This window comes from Barbatula barbatula (genome assembly GCF_947034865.1).
Source record: "Barbatula barbatula genome assembly, chromosome: 18".
NCBI lineage: Eukaryota > Metazoa > Chordata > Actinopteri > Cypriniformes > Nemacheilidae > Barbatula > Barbatula barbatula.
The window spans coordinates 22,033,219-22,053,337 of NC_136781.1; the positions used below are offsets into that span (position 1 = coordinate 22,033,219).

General features: G+C 44.8%; 1 protein-coding gene across 1 annotated transcript in view; it reads right to left on the reverse strand.

The window, feature by feature from the left end:
- gria3b (glutamate receptor, ionotropic, AMPA 3b) overlaps positions 1-20,119 on the reverse strand; it is a gene marked incomplete at its 5' end in the record, with an annotated part of 92,609 nt that continues 72,490 nt past the window's right edge. The window contains 4 exons of the mRNA XM_079480300.1: positions 1-1,407; positions 2,740-2,987; positions 5,873-5,987; positions 6,790-7,037. Coding sequence (XP_079336426.1) covers positions 2,742-2,987; positions 5,873-5,987; positions 6,790-7,037 — 609 coding nt within the window. The 3' untranslated portion in view covers positions 1-1,407; positions 2,740-2,741. The remainder of the gene's footprint in view (positions 1,408-2,739; positions 2,988-5,872; positions 5,988-6,789; positions 7,038-20,119) is intronic.

Sequence of the window (20,119 nt, forward strand, 5' to 3'; positions counted from 1 at the left end):
ACAAAATGTATTAAAATTCTTTGTACAAGGCCTCACTATCAGGGCTCAGGGATTGATAGCCATGCATGCAGTCTTACATTAGCCTGACACCGGTTCATGTAGTCTAGGCTGAAGTGCAGTTTTACAGGTCAAAATATCAAGGTTTGAAAATGACTTTCTATACCGGCCCTCTAGAATCTAACGGAAGTCTCAGGGCTTTTACTTGGCAATCACAAATTTTCACATGCAGATAGAAAATCTGGGAATTCAGTCACTCTTGTTTGTGAACCCTTCGCTAGAAATCTCACTGTACAGTTTTACTCTTTGAAAAGCTTTTCATTATAAAACTATCTGTCTGTGGATTCAGGGTCACTCTCTTCCTGAATCACACTGAATCACAGTTTAGTTTTCTTTCAAATGTATACAGTATGTGCTAAGCCTTTCCCTGTTTTCACCTGGACAAATCTATTGTTAATGTTATTAATCTTAAGCTTTGTTGTCTAAATAATTCACCAAACACGTATAATGCTCATCAAATCAACGGAAATCTCAAAGCTTGATTTCGTGTGCGAATTATAGTCGGTAAACTGTGAGGTAATCAAAAACTACATCATAAAAGCCATGTCCTTTAAGTGGAGAGCAGTTTATCTACATTAATGTCGTCCATTTTATAGCTTGAGTTTCTTGTACAGTATCAGTATATGCTGTGAAAACTACAACATTTCAAGACTTTGTTAGTGTACTGTATGAATGAAATCGTCTTAACTCGAAAGTGATTCTTGTTTTTTGAAATTCAAATGCATGAACACAATTGTTATGGGGTTTATAGCTTGTGATCTAACTTGCCTTTAAAATATAGATTAAAAAACACAGACAATATTTAACATGTCAGCAGATTCACAATAATCCTGATCTGTTGTTGAAATCATCCAAATGTGATAAATTAATACAGCGATTTAATGATTGTGAAAGCAAATTTACAGTTGATGTATTACAAGCGAATCCCCCTTTCGCTTGACGACCAAGTTTCACAAAGTTCACAAAGACGTCTGAAGTCAGATTGGCTCTTTCAGTGTGCTAAAATCGCAAACGATGGCTTTATTTCTTGGTTTCCATGGAGTTATGTGTGTATTCAGATTATTTCACAGATAATGATGATGATGTTTGTGTGATTTGAGCGATGCAGTGTTTCTACTATGAGTTTGCATCAATATGATTCTCTGAATATTCCATAAGGCACTGAAGAAATCGTGTCCAATTCTTCCAACAGTCCATGCTGCTGGTGGTGATGGTGCGTCGGCGTGTGGGCAGGAGAGGCTGGGGTTGATGTGAATGAAGAGTGGGCGAGAGAGGCGGACGGGCAAGCGGCCCCTCCTAAACATCCAGCCATCTCTTGTTGTAATAATCACACAACACTGCATTTCTCTGCTGAAACAGACAATATAAACAGAAAATGTAAGACCTTTACCATAACCGAACCTATTAAGATGCTCTTTCTGATTCTGTCGTAAATTCTGGCTAAACTTGAACTCAGTGGAAGAGAAATGCTTCCAGAAAAAAATCCTAATGGACGTTTCATTTGTGAGATCCATCCATGAAATAAACATGACAAGGTTTGCCAGCAGAAACAAAATGTCCAAGTCGTGCTTTGAGTTAATATGATTGATAACTGCGCTGACAAACAAGTAGATTGTATGAACCTTTCCAGAAAATTCCTTCTGTGTTTACCGTTAGCTACATTTCCACTGTACTGATTTATCATCCGCTAATGATTTTTTCTGAGGCATCAACACATGCGCTACACGGAAAAGTACAAATCTAAACAGAACGTGTTTGTGTCGTGTGCTGGAGCTGATGCAACCTCAACTCTCCTCTCATTTCATGATAGGAACTGAAATTAAGGATGCTGCTAGAAAAAACTCAACCACAAAAACACAACAGCCATCCATCCATCCATTCTTCCACCTATCCAGCAATTCTTCATCCGTCTGCCCATCCATCCATCCAGCCATCCATTTATTTCTCATCAATCAGTCCATCCATCCCTTCATCCGTCCATGATCCATCCATCCATCCATTCATCTATAAATTCTTCATCCATCCATCCGTCCTTTATCAATATTTCATCCATCCATTCTTCATCCATAAATTCATCTGTCCGTCCATCCATCAATCCATCCATCCGTCCTTTATCAATATTTCATCCATCCATTCTTCATCCATCAATTCATCTGCCCATCCATCCATCCATCCAGCCATCCATTTATTTTTCATCAATCAGTCCATCCATCCCTTCATCCGTCCATGATCCATCGATCCATCCATCCATTCATCTATCAATTCTTTATCCATCCGTCCGTCCTTTATCAATATTTCATCCATCCATTCTTCATCCATCAATTCATCTGTCCGTCCATCCATCCATCCATCCATCCATTCTTCCACCTATCCAGCAATTCTTCATCCGTCTGCCCATCCATCCAGCCATTCATTTATTTTTCATCAATCAGTCCATCCATCCCTTCATCCGTCCATGATCCATCCATCCATCGATCATCCATCCATTTATCTATTAATTCTTCATCCATCCATCCATCCATCCATCCATCCTTTATCAATATTTCATCCATCCATCCATCCATTCTTCATCCATCAATTCATCTGTCCGTCCATCCATCCATCCATTTATTTCTCATCCATCCGTCTTATTCATTCGTCCGTCCATCAACAGCATGTACCAAGCAAAAGTAGAATCATTACCATTAGATCTTGACGCTTTCTGTTCCGTAAACGTTGTAGCCTTCTCTGTACGTGGCAAAGTTTTGAGTGTTGGCTGGAGGGGCTGGCTTATAGCTTTGGGCATTCTTTTCAAGTTTCAGCCTTTTTGCTTCTGCACGTGACTTGTAACAGAACTCTATCAAAGCCACCATCATGGCCAGCCCCAGTCCACCAACCAAAATATAGAAGACACCAGCCACATTGCTCAGGCTCAGAGCGCTTGTCTTGTCCTAAGAGAAGTGAGAAAGAGAGTTAGAATATCTTGCAGTGGTGAGCATCAGACAGAATTTAGAGAACCCGCTATACTACACAGTTCTTAACGTGTTCTTTAAGTATGTGTCAAATATCAAGCAGGACTACTGACATTCTGTCTACACTGCTGCTGCTGCTGCTGCTGCCAGAGGAATCTAGATTCCAGTAGATGACTTAAAGCAAAATCTTGCTCTATGATCTAAGCTTTATATATAGACTTGTAGATCCATTTAAGATGGATCCAATAGATGAATTAAGTCAATCAGGACCATAACTGGTGAATGTAGATATTGTGTTGTTTTCTCTAAGCTTCTCATTGGCTTCTTCGTGTATTTTGAGGAAGCTGGTCAGTTACGTACAGGTCAGACCTCTATCTCATTAACCTTACATGCCATATCTGCCTAGACATTCTTGAACCTTCAAATTCATATTTTGACATATTTTCTACACCAGAATACTGAATTTAAGAATCAATTGGAACCATTCTGCTGCTGCTTACCCCCCAAACCTGTCCATTAAAAATTTGTCCATTAGTATTACACTATTTGCCACGTAATCCATCAGGCGCTGTTTGTGGTAGAAAGATATGCAGTTTAACAGACTAAAGAATAAAGTTCTCAACTAATGAGGCTAAAAAAAACCCTAACCTCTGGTGTGGAAATCAACGCTAGTCTCTGTGGAACTGGTTTGTTTCTGAGGTTGACCAGTCAGTCAGTTAAATAATGGAGAGGACACACTATCACGTCAAAGACAAATAAGTAACAACACTAATACATCAAATTTTAAATTGGAAGTTTGGTAAGTAAGAGCAGCAGCAAAATGGTTAATGGAGTTTCATTAAATAAGCAAGAAAGACAACAAAACTCGATCTAATCTGTTGATCAATTTGCACCTCTTTTTTGTTTAAATAAATCCCCACGTATGCTCTTTAACATTACGTCTTTTCTTAAGAGTGAAAAAACAAATGGGAATTAAAAAAGAGAAGAGTGTGTTTTGACTTCTATTTGAAATGGGGGATGGTGCACAACTTTATGCCACGTGTGTGTCTTTATTCGTGGCTAAGAGTCATAAAAAACATATGCTTACACACTACTGGTTTGTTCTTTGCATATGAACAATATGTCAAAATGCAGTTTTGGAATCAGTACAGAAGACCTGCAGCGACTGACCTTACTTCCAGAGTCCTTGGTTCCACATTCACCCTTATCGTACCACCATTTGTTTTTCAGCTTGGCTAAGATGCCTTGTTCACTGAGTTTCAATACTGCAAGGTTTACAGGAGTTCTTCACGTGGGAAATAACATAAATAACATTATATTATGTTATTTTATGTTATTCAAGTCTTAACTACTTCATACTTTACAAAGCGATAAAGCAGGGCTCCTGGCCAATACAACACACAGAGTGGCAGGCATACTGACTAGAACCTTCCATTCACCAGGGCTAAACTAGTGTGCCAGGACCTACCCGTATCGCTTTGAGTAATCGGCATACACTGTTAAGAGAAGAGTCTGTCTGTCTGTCTGTGCGGCTTCCAAAGCAGACACGCCTCGTGCTTAAATTTGATCGTCTTTACAAAGCCCAACCCTCTATTGACTGACAGACCAATGAAAATTACCAGTAGGATTTCGTTCAGGCTGAGGAGACTTGACCATAGGACTACAAAAACAAACAAAGAACCCCCCGAAAAGAGCAAACACACATTTATAGAGGCAACAACGTTAAAACAGTACAAACACAGTACTGAATTGACATGAACATTTACATGCTAACCTCCCTATTTAAATAGGTTTGCTATTATAAAATGAATCACGGATTTACTGCAAATAAACATGAAAACCACGAATTGACCATCATGTTACCATAGTAACCATGATCACTTTTAATATAATAAGACTATGGTTAATTTTCACAAGGATGGTCCAAGTGCTAGCACAGATGAAATCAAAATCAAGCCTTTTACCTTACTTGTTTCAAACCATGCAATTCATCAGTGCATGGCTATCTGCTATGTGTTGCTAACATTTCTTTTAGCTGGTGGAGGGACATTGATTAAGATTCTAAGAGTGTTAAGAGCGACTGGAGCAGCGAGGATGACAGCAGACTTCATCATGTCTGTTTGCTGCAGGTGCCGCATTCTCTCTCTCTCTCTCTCTCTCGGTGGTTGTGTCCAGTGCATTACATCATTAGAGAAAACCCATCCACTAATCACCACAAACCACAGAGCTTCACATTCGTCCACATACAACACAAACATACGATCTCCCTTACAGATGGTAGATTTATGTCGCAGTTTTGGCCCAATTGGGTAAGATTTAGGAGAGTGTATCGTAATGAAAGCATTGTTTGAAGTGAAGTAAAATCAACAGCTGTGTGTGATTGTTTGTGTTAAAAAAGTGAAGCGGTCAGTTAACAATGCTCCCGGTGAGGGATGAACACACAGCCACGGTCAAATGAAACAGGGATTCTTGATCTGGCGGTCCAGAGCCGAGCTATTCCAAGTTTCCTGCCCCAAAGGCTGCGTTTGACTATTTATTGAGTGCAATAATAAATCAAGGTGAGGACACCCGCCCAGCAGAAGCAAAACGAGAAGCTAATTATGTATCTCTCTCTTCACTATCTGCTAGGCGGCTAACGAGTATCGCTAACAAGCGTGAACCTTCTTGTTTCTCCTCAGCAGGACAAAATCACACCGGTGGTTTTCGACCATCCGTTAGCCAAGTCAGGGTTCTGGGTTTGACATCAGATGGCACAATCATCTGGACAGCGCTGAAAGATGCCTAGGTATGGTCGGGTTGGGGACTAACAGGCTTGCCGATTACTCTGTACTATGGTACCCGATTTTGGTGACATTGAGGCTGACCTTGGAGTCACCTCCCCCGCTGCCGCACTCTCCCTTGTCGTACCACCATTTGTTTTTCAATTTGTCCAACAGGCCTTGCTCATTCAGTTTTAAAACTGCCAGGTTAACAGCATTTCTTGAAACAATAAAACATAACTTGTAAGAAAATGCACAGGTCTGTAACTGCATTAGCACAGTAGTAGTAGTAGTAGTAGTAGTAGTAGTAACGTTACTGGATAACGGCAATGAGCTGCTACTGCTACTGAGAGTCAATCGTAATCATGATTGTGAATCAGTTATCAGAATGCTTGAAAGAGCACAATTTGGTTAAAGAATTGAAGATAAGACGATCAGAGCAAAGAAAGTGTTAAATATTCAAGGTGGCATGGAGGGTTACGCCGTTTCAAACTGAAGTGTGCGGGATGGGGACATTGTCATTGAGAAGGAAAAGTAACACAACAAACACCATGCAATTAACATTCGTCACAAGTGACGGCGCAGCTTTTACAAACTAAATTGAAAAACCGTTCAACTGTTAAATTAAAAGTGACAACACGACAGTCAGGAAGAACAGACACACACACGAGACACACGAGAAAGACTAAAGGACGGTGAGAGAGAGAGAGAGAGACGCATACGCGCACACACATGTGAAATGATTAGCTTAAATTAGCCACTGATTCTCGAAAATGGAAATCTGTTGCGATTAGAAAAGAACACAGACATTTAAAGAAGAGCATCATCATGGTCAATCAAATGACATAAAAAATGCATTATATACCGTTACCTGGTCGTCATAACAGGGAGAGAAAGAGGGGGTGGGGAGGGGATGGGGGGAGGGGAGGGTGGACGGGGTCGAGGGTAGTGACAACACAGGACATCAGGGTAGGTGGAATACTATAACAACATGGAGAATATTGTTATATTATTCCACCCACCTTAATGCTGAGCCTTTGGGGGTGGCCACACCGTAGCCCTTCGAGTCCAGATTGCCGCCAACTTTCATGGTGTCGCACGGCTTCCGCTGCTCAATGTACTCGTTCATGGTGGATTCCAGAAGAAAGGCAAATTTGCCCTTCGACTTGCGTACCCGTGCCACACCGTCGGGTGTCGTCTTGGCGAACACGGAGGGCTCGGCCGATTTCATGTACGACCACATTTTCTCGTACACGGCTATTTTGGAACGCTGCACAAACACACAGGAAACAAAGACAAAACACACGGTCACATATAATCGTAAACACGAGGCCAATCACACAATGTAATACATCATTTTCCCTCTAAAAAAAAGCAGTAACTGAAAACGTAACCCTGAAACACACTATTGTGTTATTAAACATACGTTAACATTTACGCATTCGGCAGAGAGTGCATGTCGTCCATAGATGTTTTTATGAGTATGTCAGTGTGTGTGTTCCCTGAGATCAAACCACAACTCCACCAACTGAGCTGAAAAAACTGTTCAAAAACTGTTTTTTAAACCAAACTGCCAAAAGGCTTCGAGTCAGATTTTGTCTCAGTGTGACATCATAGTGTGATGATGCAAATGATTGCTGCCTCTTTAGCCCCACCCACAGATTCACACATGTTGTAAAGAGACAAAACAAGAAACATGATGTGATCAGTCGCTATTAGATTATTAATGATCATTTTAAATCTAATTATGTTTTATTTTGCCTTGTTGTGCAGCGCACTGTCGAGTTTATGCAGAGGCAGCAGTTTTTGCCAGAGGGGAACTGGAATCCCCTGGTTAGTCCTGGTTTCCCTCTGAGGTTTTTTTTCTCCTCCAATGGAGTTTTGGGTTCCTCGCCACCGTTTGCATAATGTTTTGCACTGTTTGCCTGGCCGGGGGGGCTGCTAGAATTTGATAGTCTTATTTAATTAACACTGCATATATGAATTTATAGTCTTCTGATATTTGACCTGTGTTTTGACTTCCATAACCTTATATGTTTTACTTATAGTCAATGTTTTCTTGTACAGCTGCTTTGTAACAATGACAATTGTAAAAAGAGCTACATAAATAAAGCTGACTTGACTTGACATGACTTGATCCTAACATGCATTCAGCTTGAACTTACAGGTCGTGTCAGTTTGACACTACTCACTTGTTCGTTTTATTTTACTGTGGATTTGTTTTAAAACATGGTAAAAGAGGGTTTGCTGTATTGGGTATTACAGTGTCAGTGACCCCATTACAGATGTTTTGATGTGTGTTGAGTACTTATTAAAGTCCATTTATGGAAGTCATGCCGCTTGGTGCCATGTTTGCTGCGGCTCTGGTGCCATGTTTGCCAACCGGCCCTACTGGATTTACGTCATAGCAAGTCAACATTATTGTATTCAGGGTTGGAGTATATTTCTGTTGAATAATGGGTTTAGGAAAACTACACCACATTGCTTGTGATAAACAGCTCTGGAGTTCTTGAACTGAATCATTATGGAAGAATGTTGATGACACAAACTGCTCTAGTGTATGTGGATATGACAGGTGTCTGTATGATAACACTGTGAGTGCCAGTGTGAGGGCCGCAAGTCATGTTTATTAAACCAACAATTCACTGCTGACTTCAGTTTTACTTTGTTTCTGGACGACTAATCAATCAGTCCTGAAACAGACGTCTAACTGTTATAACTTCAAAGAAGCCATGTGCTTACTGCCTGAAGTGAAGGTGCCAAATTATTTAATGCGTCAATACATAAATAATGACAACATATGCCATTAGAGACAACTGCATCAGCAGAAAACCACAGCCATTTTATTCCAGACACCTCACCGGAACAGATGGAAGTTGTGCAGGACCGTCTCTAAATCACACGGGCCTTAAAACATCATCCAAAAACAACAAAACCTCCGTGACTCAAATGACTGAAGATTGAGGGCTGGTACATTCACTACATATCCAATCTGACACAAATCTGAAGGTGAGCGGGGAGATTTAATAACATTAATCTGTGTTCTCAATTTAAAATTGCAAATTTGTTCACAAATATGTACAAACAACCCCCAGAGGGGGTCGCAAAATGATTTCCAGAAATATTTTTTTATTATTACAAACAGCGTATGTAATCGATAAGTGTATCAAAATATTAGTTACGTTTGTGATGACGAAGTGTTCATGTAGTCATCACTTGCATGCTAACCATGAGGTTTGTATGGTCCAACTCGGGGCACAATGTGACAAAAACCATGAAATAAAAAGACATCAGCCTTTTGAATCTCCTCTCCCTCGATCGTGACCCCTGAGGTGATTACGTCACATTAACAACATCATTTAACCGCGTTAGGTTAGGTGCAACAAGTCCATTTACAGCACCATGTTAAACAGTCCCATGTGCACGTGGATTTCTTTTTCAGGCTTTAAGTTTAGGATATTGTTATTTGTCGAAATGAAACATTGGTTAATATCGACCAAAGACACTGACTGTGTTCTTTTGTGTTGTCATTATGCGCATTTGGGTTGAATAGGTGCATTTGCGCATTTGTGTGCAATGTTGTATATATTATCCACCTCCGAGGATAGTGGGGGTCTCGAGTCTGAATTGTATTAGGGTGTGATTTTCAAATCAAACCACCAGGAATAATTTTATTTACATAACACTATTCACGCAGTTTGAGCAATTAACGTCACCCATTTATTTACAATGTTTTCCCTACCAGCCATTAAAAAAAGTTGGCAGCCAGCGCCAGCGTTTTCTAACATTATCACAAGATTTGGATGGCTGACCGTACATTCCCTTTTGAGGGAACACTACACTGCGTCAAGGTTGACATTATGGGGAACGCCAGCAGCGTGACACATCTGAAAATGTTGTGTGAAACTAAATTTGTTTCCCCTGCCCTAGTTTTATTACAAATGGGGATACACACGAACTCTGTGTTGAGTGTTTGGGATTGGAGCATGCTAAGACAGCTCTTAAGGGGGATCCCTGTGAATAATGTTTGTGGCTATTGCTGAGACCACTCAACTCCCGTGTTGCTTTGTTTGAAGAGTCATGCGAAATTCGCCAGCCTCACGGATCGGTACCCACCACTGTCGAGGCGGCAAGGCGATTCCATTCGTGGGGCTCGCAGATGGATGTTAATGAGGGCATTAAGGCTCAGCCCCAGGCCCAGCTCCCAGTTCCATCGCTTCTGGAAGGGATCCGGGAGCCCGCATGGCGGCTTCTCCCGCCCCATCCCAATGCACTGCTTTAGCGCTGAAGACTTAGAGAGTGCGGGTTTTCACACAGGGGACGTAGATGAGCCCAATATAACTCCTCTTTCCCCTGGATATGAGGAGCTGGTAGAGGTTGTTGACCAGGCAGTTACCAGACTTGGCATTGACTGGCCCCCAGAACAACAAGAGGTTTTATCTAGCAGTAAATTAGATGAAAGATTCTTGAAAAAAAGGGTACAGCCTCAGCGTCGAGGTTGCCATTTTTTCCCGATTTACAGTCAGAGGTGTCCAAATCGTGGAAAACACTTACTCATCTCGCATATCTTCCACAACCTAAAAAGCTTTGAATGTGTTAGGGGCTAGAGATAAGGGCTATGGCATAATGCCAAAGGTGGAAGATACGTTGGCCGTTTATCTTTAACCGGAATCGGCATCATCTTTGAAATCCCCGACATTGCCCACCAAACCGTGTAGAGTCACGTCAAATTTGGTGGGCAAGGCGTTTATGGCTTTAGGTCGGGCTGGGTCATGCCTACACACCATTGGTCTCCTGCAGGCATACCAGGCCAACTTACTGGGGGACAATAAAGAGGTCAAGGTAATAGATCCAGCTCTGCTCAACGAGTTGAGAACAGCAGCAGATCTTTCTCTCCAGGCTACAGCTCAAGCTGTAGGGCGCTCCATTTCAGCACTAGTAGCCACAATGAGACACCTGTGGGTAAATCTATCAGGAGAAAGATAAGACTGTGCTGCTTGATGCACCACTCTTCTCCGAAGGCCTCTATGGTGGTGCAGTCGAGTAAGTTGTTGAACGTTTCCATGAGACAAAACCCAAGGCAGCAGCATTTCAAAAACATCTACCTTGCCGCTCTTAGCCCCAGGGGTCTGCAGTTCAAGGACAGCCCCAGCTATCTACAAGCCACTCATATAGGCAGCAGCAGAAACAGAGCGTAGCTACTCCTACCCCTCCCCACAGAGAGCTTGGTGGTTGAGGCAGCAACCTCCTAAACCTTTAAGGCAGGTGAAACCAGATCTGAGGGCAGTTATAGTCACAAATCAGCTGCTGCACAGAGGTCCTGACGGTTTTCCAGGGCATCAGAGGGCGCCCCCTCTTGGAGGGCTGAAAAGTTCGGTCCTTCCAAGAAGTCCTAAGGCAATCTTTACGTTAACCCTGCCGTCCATGACTCTTCTGGGCACGGTTTCTGTTTCTGTAGCACGGAATCAACAGAGTCTACCCGAAGACAATTTAGACCTAGTGAAGGTGCAAATAAAGTCAACAGTTCGACCATCCCCTGCGGGTCAGCTGCTTGACGGCATCAGGCTTCACACAACTGACATCAATGTCGAGAGGTTGACCCCCTTAGCTTCCAAATCTCACACCATGGCTCCTCTCGACAATAGAAAAGGGTTACAGGATTCAGTTCACTGTCCGCCCTCCGAATTTCAAGGGGGTGTTTTCCACCGAGTTTTCCACCGCCGAAAAGGATGTGGTATTAGAAAGGTTAGTGTTGTCCCTCTTGGTGAAAGGGGCCATAGAGTATGTTCCCCCCACGAATATCAGACAGGCTTTTTACAGCAGGTACGTCATAGTTCCGAAGAAGGATGGAGGGCTGAGGCCCATTTTTGATCAGAGACATCTCAACAAATCTCTGAGGAGATACAAGTTCAAGATGCTCACTGTCCCTATTATTGTGGCCGGAATCAGATCAGAAGACTGGTTCACCACAATAGTTCTGAAAGATGCATACTTCCACATCTTTATCCTTGCTCAACATCAGAAGTTTCTCAGGTTCGCTTTCGGGGGCAAAGCTCACCAATATCGATTTTGTCCATTCTGCCTTGTTATTTCCCCACACACCTTCACAAAATGCATGGATTCAGCCCTTGCTCCATTGAGACTTCAAGGGATCCAAACACTAAATTACATAGATGACTGGTTAATATTAGCTCAGTGTTACAAGATGGCGGTTCGACATCAAGATCTCGTTCTCGACCATATGAAGCGTCTGTGGTTACGGCTCATTGCCAAAAAAGAGCAACTTAACTCCTGAACAGAGTAATACATTTCTTTCTAGTATGGGATTCAGTCATGATGCAAGCACGATTGTCCCCTGCACATGTCGAAACGATCCTGACAGCGGTGTCCAGGATCAAGTTAGGTCATGCCTACACTTGTCAAGCATTTTCAGAGAATTTTGGGTCTAATGGCGGCAGCGACCAACATGATTCCTTTTGGCCTCCTGCATATGAGACCTTTACAGTGGTGGCTAAAAGGCAAAGGGTTTTCCCAGAAAAGCCACCCGTTCTGTATGTTCAGGGTTACGCGCAGATGCCTTCGTTCCCTGGTTATATGGAAGATACCTGGGTTTCTGAATCAAGAGCTGAAATTGGAGGCACAATGTCACAGGAGGATAGTGATGACGGATGCGTGATGCGTAGTGGAAGGTCGCTTAGCCAGTAGGCTGTGGAGAGAGCAGCATCACCAATTTCACATAAATTGCCTGGAGATGTTAGCTGTACTACAAGCACTGAGGTACTTCCTCCCAGTCCTGAGAGGCCATCATGTTGACCTGTCAGAACAGACAATCCGATAGTGGTCTCTTACATAAATCATCAAGGGGGCCTGAGACCACGCCCTCTCTGTAGACTGGCGCACCAGGTTCTTCTTATGGGTCCAGGAGAAGTTCACATTGCTCAGCGTGATGTACACCCCTGGAGTCCAGAATGTGGGAGCAGACATGTTGTGAAGGCAGGGGCTGAGGCTCTGGGAATGGAGACTCCACCCAAAAGTGGTGGACTAGATCTGGGAAAGGTTTGGTGAAGCCAAAATCAATCTGTTTGCATCCCAAGAGATGTATCATTGCCCTCTGTGGTTTTCGCTTACTCGCCCAGCTCCGTTGGGACTGGACGCCATGGTACAGAAATGGCCACGACGGCGTCTGTATTCTTTTCCCCCGGTCGCTCTGCTCCCAGGAGTTCTAGAGAGAGTTCGACAGGAAGGGACGAGTCTCTTACTAATAGCCCCTTTGTGGCCAGCTCGGGTATGGTTTTCAGACCTTCTGACTCTTCTGGCAGGTCAGCCATGGGAGATTCCCTTCAGGAGGGAACTTCTGACTCAAGCAGGGGGCACTAGAACTTTGGAAACTGTGGGCATGGCCACTGAGGGGGGTGAGCTGTTGAATCGGGGTCTCTCAGCTGAGGTTGTTAAGAGGATCCTTAATTTTAGAGCTCCCTTCACAAGAAAACTTTATGCCTTTAAGTGGAGATTGTTCAACTTGTGGTGTAATGAAAGGCATCTAGATATCTGCCCTGGGGCTTCAGTACTGGACTTTTTACAGGACCGGTTTTCTACTGGTCTTGCACCATCTACCATTAAAGTTAATGTGGCAGCTATCTCTGGGGAGACATCCCTTAGTTGTTCGGTTCCTGCGTGGAACTTTGAGGATGAGGCCTCCGTCTTAGGTGAGAGTTCCCGCATGGGACCTGACTGTGGTTCTAGAAGGGCTTTCCCAGATGCCTTTTGAGCCCATTGAGTCTAGCTCGGACAAACATTTATCCCTCAAGCTAGACTTCTTGGTAGCCATTACCTCTCTAAGGAGTGTAGGTGATCTTCAGGCTTAATCAGTTCTCCAACTTGTTTGGAGTTCGTTCCAGGCAGGATTAAGGCCATTCTTCACCCTAGATCGGGATGTGTCCCTAAGGTACCTAGGAATGTGGCCAGGACCTTAGTTCTTCAGGCTTTTCATCCTACGGATCACCGAAGGTTACATTTGTCATGCCCTGTCAGGGCGTTAGAAGAATATGTACGTAGGTCTTCTTTATGGCGAAAATCTGACCAACTGTTGGTCTGTTTTGGACCTTGAAACAGAGGTCAAGACCTCTAAGCAGACCATTAGTAAATGGATTGTAGAGGTAATTTCTTTAGCTTATGAGGTGCGTGGAATACCTTTAACTCTGCTAGTTAGGGCACATTCCACTCGGAGTATGGCCACCTCGCACGCTCTTCTGTCGGTGGCGTCTATGTGGGAGGTTTGTGATGCTATTATTATATAAAGTTATCAGACAGTATATGATAAACCTGTTCAGTGTTAAGTATAAGATAAATATTACATTTTGAAGTAGAATATCTATAGTGGTCAGTTAATAAACATGCATCTGTGTAAAATCTATAAAAGCACAATAGCACAAAATCTATAAAAGCACAATAAAAGCACAATTTTTTTTAAAATCTATAAAAGCACACCCCGCATTAATTACTTAACTTGAGTAATTCGAAAACAAAATATAATTTGCCTCGAAGCTTCATTTAATCCATTTAACTACAGTACACCTGGAGCACTGTGCTTCCCAACGGACCATTATTACTTATGCACAGCCAGCTATACTCAGGACGTGTTCTGTAAGACGTGTCACTGAAGACGCTGCAGAATAAACAACAGAAAAATATATCTAAGGGGAAAATTTGGGGCTAACTGGTAGAATACTCGATTACTAAAATAATCAATAACTGCAGCACTAAAGCACAATGTATACTGATAATCCATTGTGATTCAGAAACTCCTCACACTAGAAATGAAAGTCCTGAAAAATCTCTCTGGGTCAAAGAAGACTGGTTGGACTGAGTTGATCTCATTGTTCCAAGGTTACTAGAGCGGGCAGGATGCAGTCCAAGGTTACCGTTGCAGGGCGCAATCCGTACCCAGACCTGACAAATGCTGTGATGATAGAGCTGGACGAAGGACGTGGCTACTCTACAAAACTTCAGCCGCTATTCGATTATTAATGATAACCTTAAATCAAACTTTATTTTTATTTTGTCTTGTTGTGCGCGCACTGTCGAGCTTGTGCAAAGGCAGCAGCTTTTGTCAGGGGGGAACTGGAATCCCCTGGTTAGGCCTGGTTTCCAATGGAGTTTTGGGTTCCTTGCCACCGTTTTCATACTGTTTTGCACTGTTTGCCTGGCCGGGGGGGCTGCTAGAATTTGATAGTCTTATTTAATTAACAATGCACATAGGAATTTAAAGTGTTTCTGATATTTGATCTGTGTTTTGACTTCCATAACCTTATATCTTTTGCTTATAGTCAATGCTTTCTTGTACAGCTGCTTTGTTACAATGAAAATTGTAAAAAGAGCTATATAAATAAAGCTGACTTGACTTGAATGATCTTTCATTTTGACTTGAATGATCTTTCATTTAACTTCATATGTGTGGTTTTAGCTGCTGACCTCTCCACACAGGGTATATCATCACATCACATTTGACTTTATTGTTCCACAGGTCATCACAGCACATCACTGAGGTGAAAAACATTTGTATATTTTTGTCTTTGCAGCACTGAATGTACTTTGTGGTTGTCTGTATAAATAACGTTCATTCAGCTAATGTTTTCATTTCAACAATGCGTGTTACGGTTGTGTTTGGACTGATCTATATAATTTTGGATGAATGATGATTCAGTGATTGATATTCTTCGGATCAGAATGTCACATCAGTTCTGTCATCTTAAACTCATCTTCTGTTTATTATGTCCATTCCTGTATTCAAAAGAGTTTGACACAGAGATTGAGCTGGTACAATTTGTAACTAATCCTCCAGCGGCTGTTGATGTGTCTACACTGTAAAAGAAAACATTTCAACATTTTGATGAAAAATATATTTTATCTGATATTATTTAATGTAGTTTATGAGGCAAGTGGAAATGTTTATTCTCAGAATAATAATAATAATAATTACATTGGATTCAGATTTTTTTTAGTGTGGTACATTACTCATCCAGAGTGAGTAAAAGAGCTTGCAAAACCACTCTGGACCCAGCCCACTCCTCACACTTTCTCTCTGGACTCCTCACACCCCACACATTTTTTTCTCTGGACCCCGCACACTTTCTCTCTGGACCCCTCACACCCTGCACACTTTCTCTCTGGACCCCTCACACCCTGCACACTTTCTCTCTGGACCCCGCACACTTTCTCTCTGGACCCCGCACACCGCAAACATTTTTTTCTCTGGACCCCTCACACTTTCTCTCTGGACCCCTCACACCCTGCAAACTTTCTCTCTGGACTCCTCACACCGCACACATTTTTTTCTCTGGACCCCTCACACTTTCTCTCTGGACCCCTCACACCCTGCAAACTTTCTCTCTGGACTCCTCACACCGCAAACATTTTTTTCTCTGGACCCCTCACACTTTCTCTCTGGACCCCTCACACCCTGCAAACTTTCTCTCTGGACTCCTCACACCGCACACATTTTTTTCTCTGGACCCCTCACACTTTCTCTCTGGACCCCGCACACCCCTCACACTTTCTCTCTGGACCCCTCACACTTTCTCTCTGGACCCCGCACACCCCTCACACTTTCTCTCTGGACCCCTCACACCCTGCACACTTTCTCTCTGGACTCCTCACACCCCACACATTTTTTTCTCTGGACCCCTCACACTTTCTCTCTGGACCCCTCACACCCTGCACACTTTCTCTCTGGACCCCGCACACTTTCTCTCTGGACCCCTCACACCCTGCACACTTTCTCTCTGGACCCCGCACACTTTCTCTCTGGACTCCTCACACCCTGCACACTTTCTCTCTGGACCCCGCACACTTTCTCTCTGGACCCCGCACACCCCACACATTTTTTTCTTTGGACCCCGCACACTTTCTCTCTGGACTCCTCACACCCCACACAGTTTCTCTCTGGACCCCGCACACTTTCTCTCTGGACCCCTCACACCCCACACAGTTTCTCTCTGGACTCCGCACACTTTCTCTCTGGACCCCGCACACCCCACACAGTTTCTCTCTGGACCCCTCACACTTTCTCTCTGGATCCTGCACACTTTCTCTCTGGACCCATCACACCCCACACATTCTTTCCTTTGGACCCCGCACACCCCTCACACTTTCTCTCTGGACCCCTAAAACCCTGCAAACTTTCTCTCTGGACTCCTCACACCGCACACATTTTTTTCTCTGGACCCCTCACACTTTCTCTCTGGACCCCGCACACCCCTCACACTTTCTCTCTGGACTCCTCACACCGCACACATTTTTTTCTCTGGACCCCTCACACTTTCTCTCTGGACCCATCACACCCCGCACACTTTCTCTCTGGACCCCTCACACCCTGCAAACTTTCTCTCTGGACTCCTCACACCGCACACATTTTATTCTCTGGACCCCTCACACTTTCTCTCTGGACCCCGCACACCCCTCACACTTTCTCTCTGGACCCCTCACACGTTCTCTCTGGACCCCGCAAACCCCTCACACTTTCTCTCTGGACCCCTCACACCCTGCACACTTTCTCTCTGGACCCATCACACCCCACACATTTTTTTCTTTGGACCCCGCACACCCCTCACACTTTCTCTCTGGACTCCTCACACCCCACACATTTTTTTCTCTGGACCCCTCACACCCTGCACACTTTCTCTCTGGACCCCGCACACTTTCTCTCTGGACCCCGCACACATTTTTTTCTTTGGACCCCGCACACCCCGCACACTTTCTCTCTGGACCCATCACACCCCACACATTTTTTTCTTTGGACCCCGCACACCCCTCACACTTTCTCTCTGGACTCCTCACACCCCACACATTTTTTTCTCTGGACCCCGCACACTTTCTCTCTGGACCCCTCACACCCCGCACAGTTTCTCTCTGGACCCCGCACACTTTCTCTCTGGACCCCGCACACCGCACACATTTTTTTCTCTGGACCCCTCACACTTTCTCTCTGGACCCCGCACACTTTCTCTCTGGACCCATCACACCCCACACATTCTTTCCTTTGGACCCCGCACACCCCTCATACTTTCTCTCTGGACCCCTCACACCCTGCAAACTTTCTCTCTGGACTCCTCACACCGCACACATTTTTTTCTCTGGACCCCTCACACTTTCTCTCTGGACCCATCACACCCCTCACACCCTGCAAACTTTCTCTCTGGACTCCTCACACCGCACACATTTTTTTCTCTGGACCCCTCACACTTTCTCTCTGGACCCCGCACACCCCTCACACTTTCTCTCTGGACCCATCACACCGCACACATTTTTTTCTCTGGACCCCTCACACTTTCTCTCTGGACCCCGCACACTTTCTCTCTGGACCCATCACACCCCACACATTCTTTCCTTTGGACCCCGCACACCCCTCATACTTTCTCTCTGGACCCCTCACACCCTGCAAACTTTCTCTCTGGACTCCTCACACCGCACACATTTTTTTCTCTGGACCCCTCACACTTTCTCTCTGGACCCATCACACCCCTCACACCCTGCAAACTTTCTCTCTGGACTCCTCACACCGCACACATTTTTTTCTCTGGACCCCTCACACTTTCTCTCTGGACCCCGCACACCCCTCACACTTTCTCTCTGGACCCATCACACCCCTCACACTTTCTCTCTGGACCCCTCACACCCTGCACACTTTCTCTCTGGACCCATCACACCCCACACATTTTTTTCTTTGGACCCCGCACACCCCTCACACTTTCTCTCTGGACCCCTCACATCCCGCACAGTTTCTCTCTGGACCCCTCAAACCCTGCACACTTTCTCTCTGGACCCATCACACCCCACACATTTCTTTCTCTGGACCCCGCACACCCCTCAAACTTTCTCTCTGGACCCATCACACCCCGCACAGTTTCTCTCTGGACCCCTCACACCCTGCACACTTTCTCTCTGGACCCATCACACCCCACACATTTCTTTCTCTGGACCCTGCACAACCCTCACACTTTCTCTCTGGACCCATCACACCCCGCACAGTTTCTCTCTGGACTCCTCACACCCTGCACACTTTCTCTCTGGACCCCTCACACCCTGCACACTTTATCTCTGGACCCATCACACCCCACACATTTTTTTTCTTTGGACCCCGCACACCCCTCACACTTTCTCTCTGGACCCATCACACCCCACACATTTTTTTCTTTGGACCCCGCACATTTTTTCTCTGGACTCCTCACACCCCACAATTTTTTTTCTCTGGACCCCGCACACTTTCTCTCTGGACCCCGCACACCCTGCAAACTTTCTCTCTGGACTCCGCACACCCTTCACACTTTCTCTCTGGACCCATCACACCACACACATTTTTTTCTTTGGACCCCGCACACCCCTCACACTTTCTCTCTGGACCCATCCCACCCCGTACAGTTTCTCTCTGGAATCCGCACACCCTGCACACGTTCTCTCTGGACCCCTCACACCCTGCACACTTTCTCTCTGGACCCATCACACCCTGCACACTTTCTCTCTGGACCCATCACACCCTGCACACTTTCTCTCTGGACACACCCCACACATTTTTTTCTTTGGACCCCGCACACCCCTCACACTTTCTCTCTGGACCATCACACCCCGCACAGTTTCTCTCTGGACTCCTCAAACCCTGCACACTTTCTCTCTGGACCCCTCACACCCCGCACACTTTCTCTCTGGACCCCTCACACCCTGCACACTTTCTCTCTGGACCCCTCACACCCTGCACACTTTCTCTCTGGACCCCTCACACCCATCACACTTTCTCTCTGGACCCCTCACACCCTGCACACTTTCTCTCTGGACCCCTCACACCCCGCACACTTTCTCTCTGGACCCCTCACACCCTGCACACTTTCTCTCTGGACTCCTCACACCTCACACATTTTTTTCTCTGGACCCCGTACACCCCTCACACTTTCTCTCTGGACCCATCACACCCCGCAGAGTTTCTCTCTAGACCCTGCACACTTTCTCTCTGGACCCATCACACCACACACATTTTTTTCTTTGGACCCCGCACACCCCTCACACTTTCTCTCTGGACCCATCACACCCCGCAGAGTTTCTCTCTGGACTCCTCACACTCTGCACACTTTCTCTCTTGACCCCTCACACCCCTGCACACTTTCTCTCTGGACCCCTCACACCCTGCACACTTTCTCTCTGGACCCCTCACACCCTCCACACTTTCTCTCTGGACCCCTCACACCCCACACATTTTTTTCTTTGGACCCCGCACATTTTTTCTCTGGACTCCTCACACCCCACAATTTTTTTTCTCTGGACCCCGCACACTTTCTCTCTGGACCCCTCACACCCTGCACACTT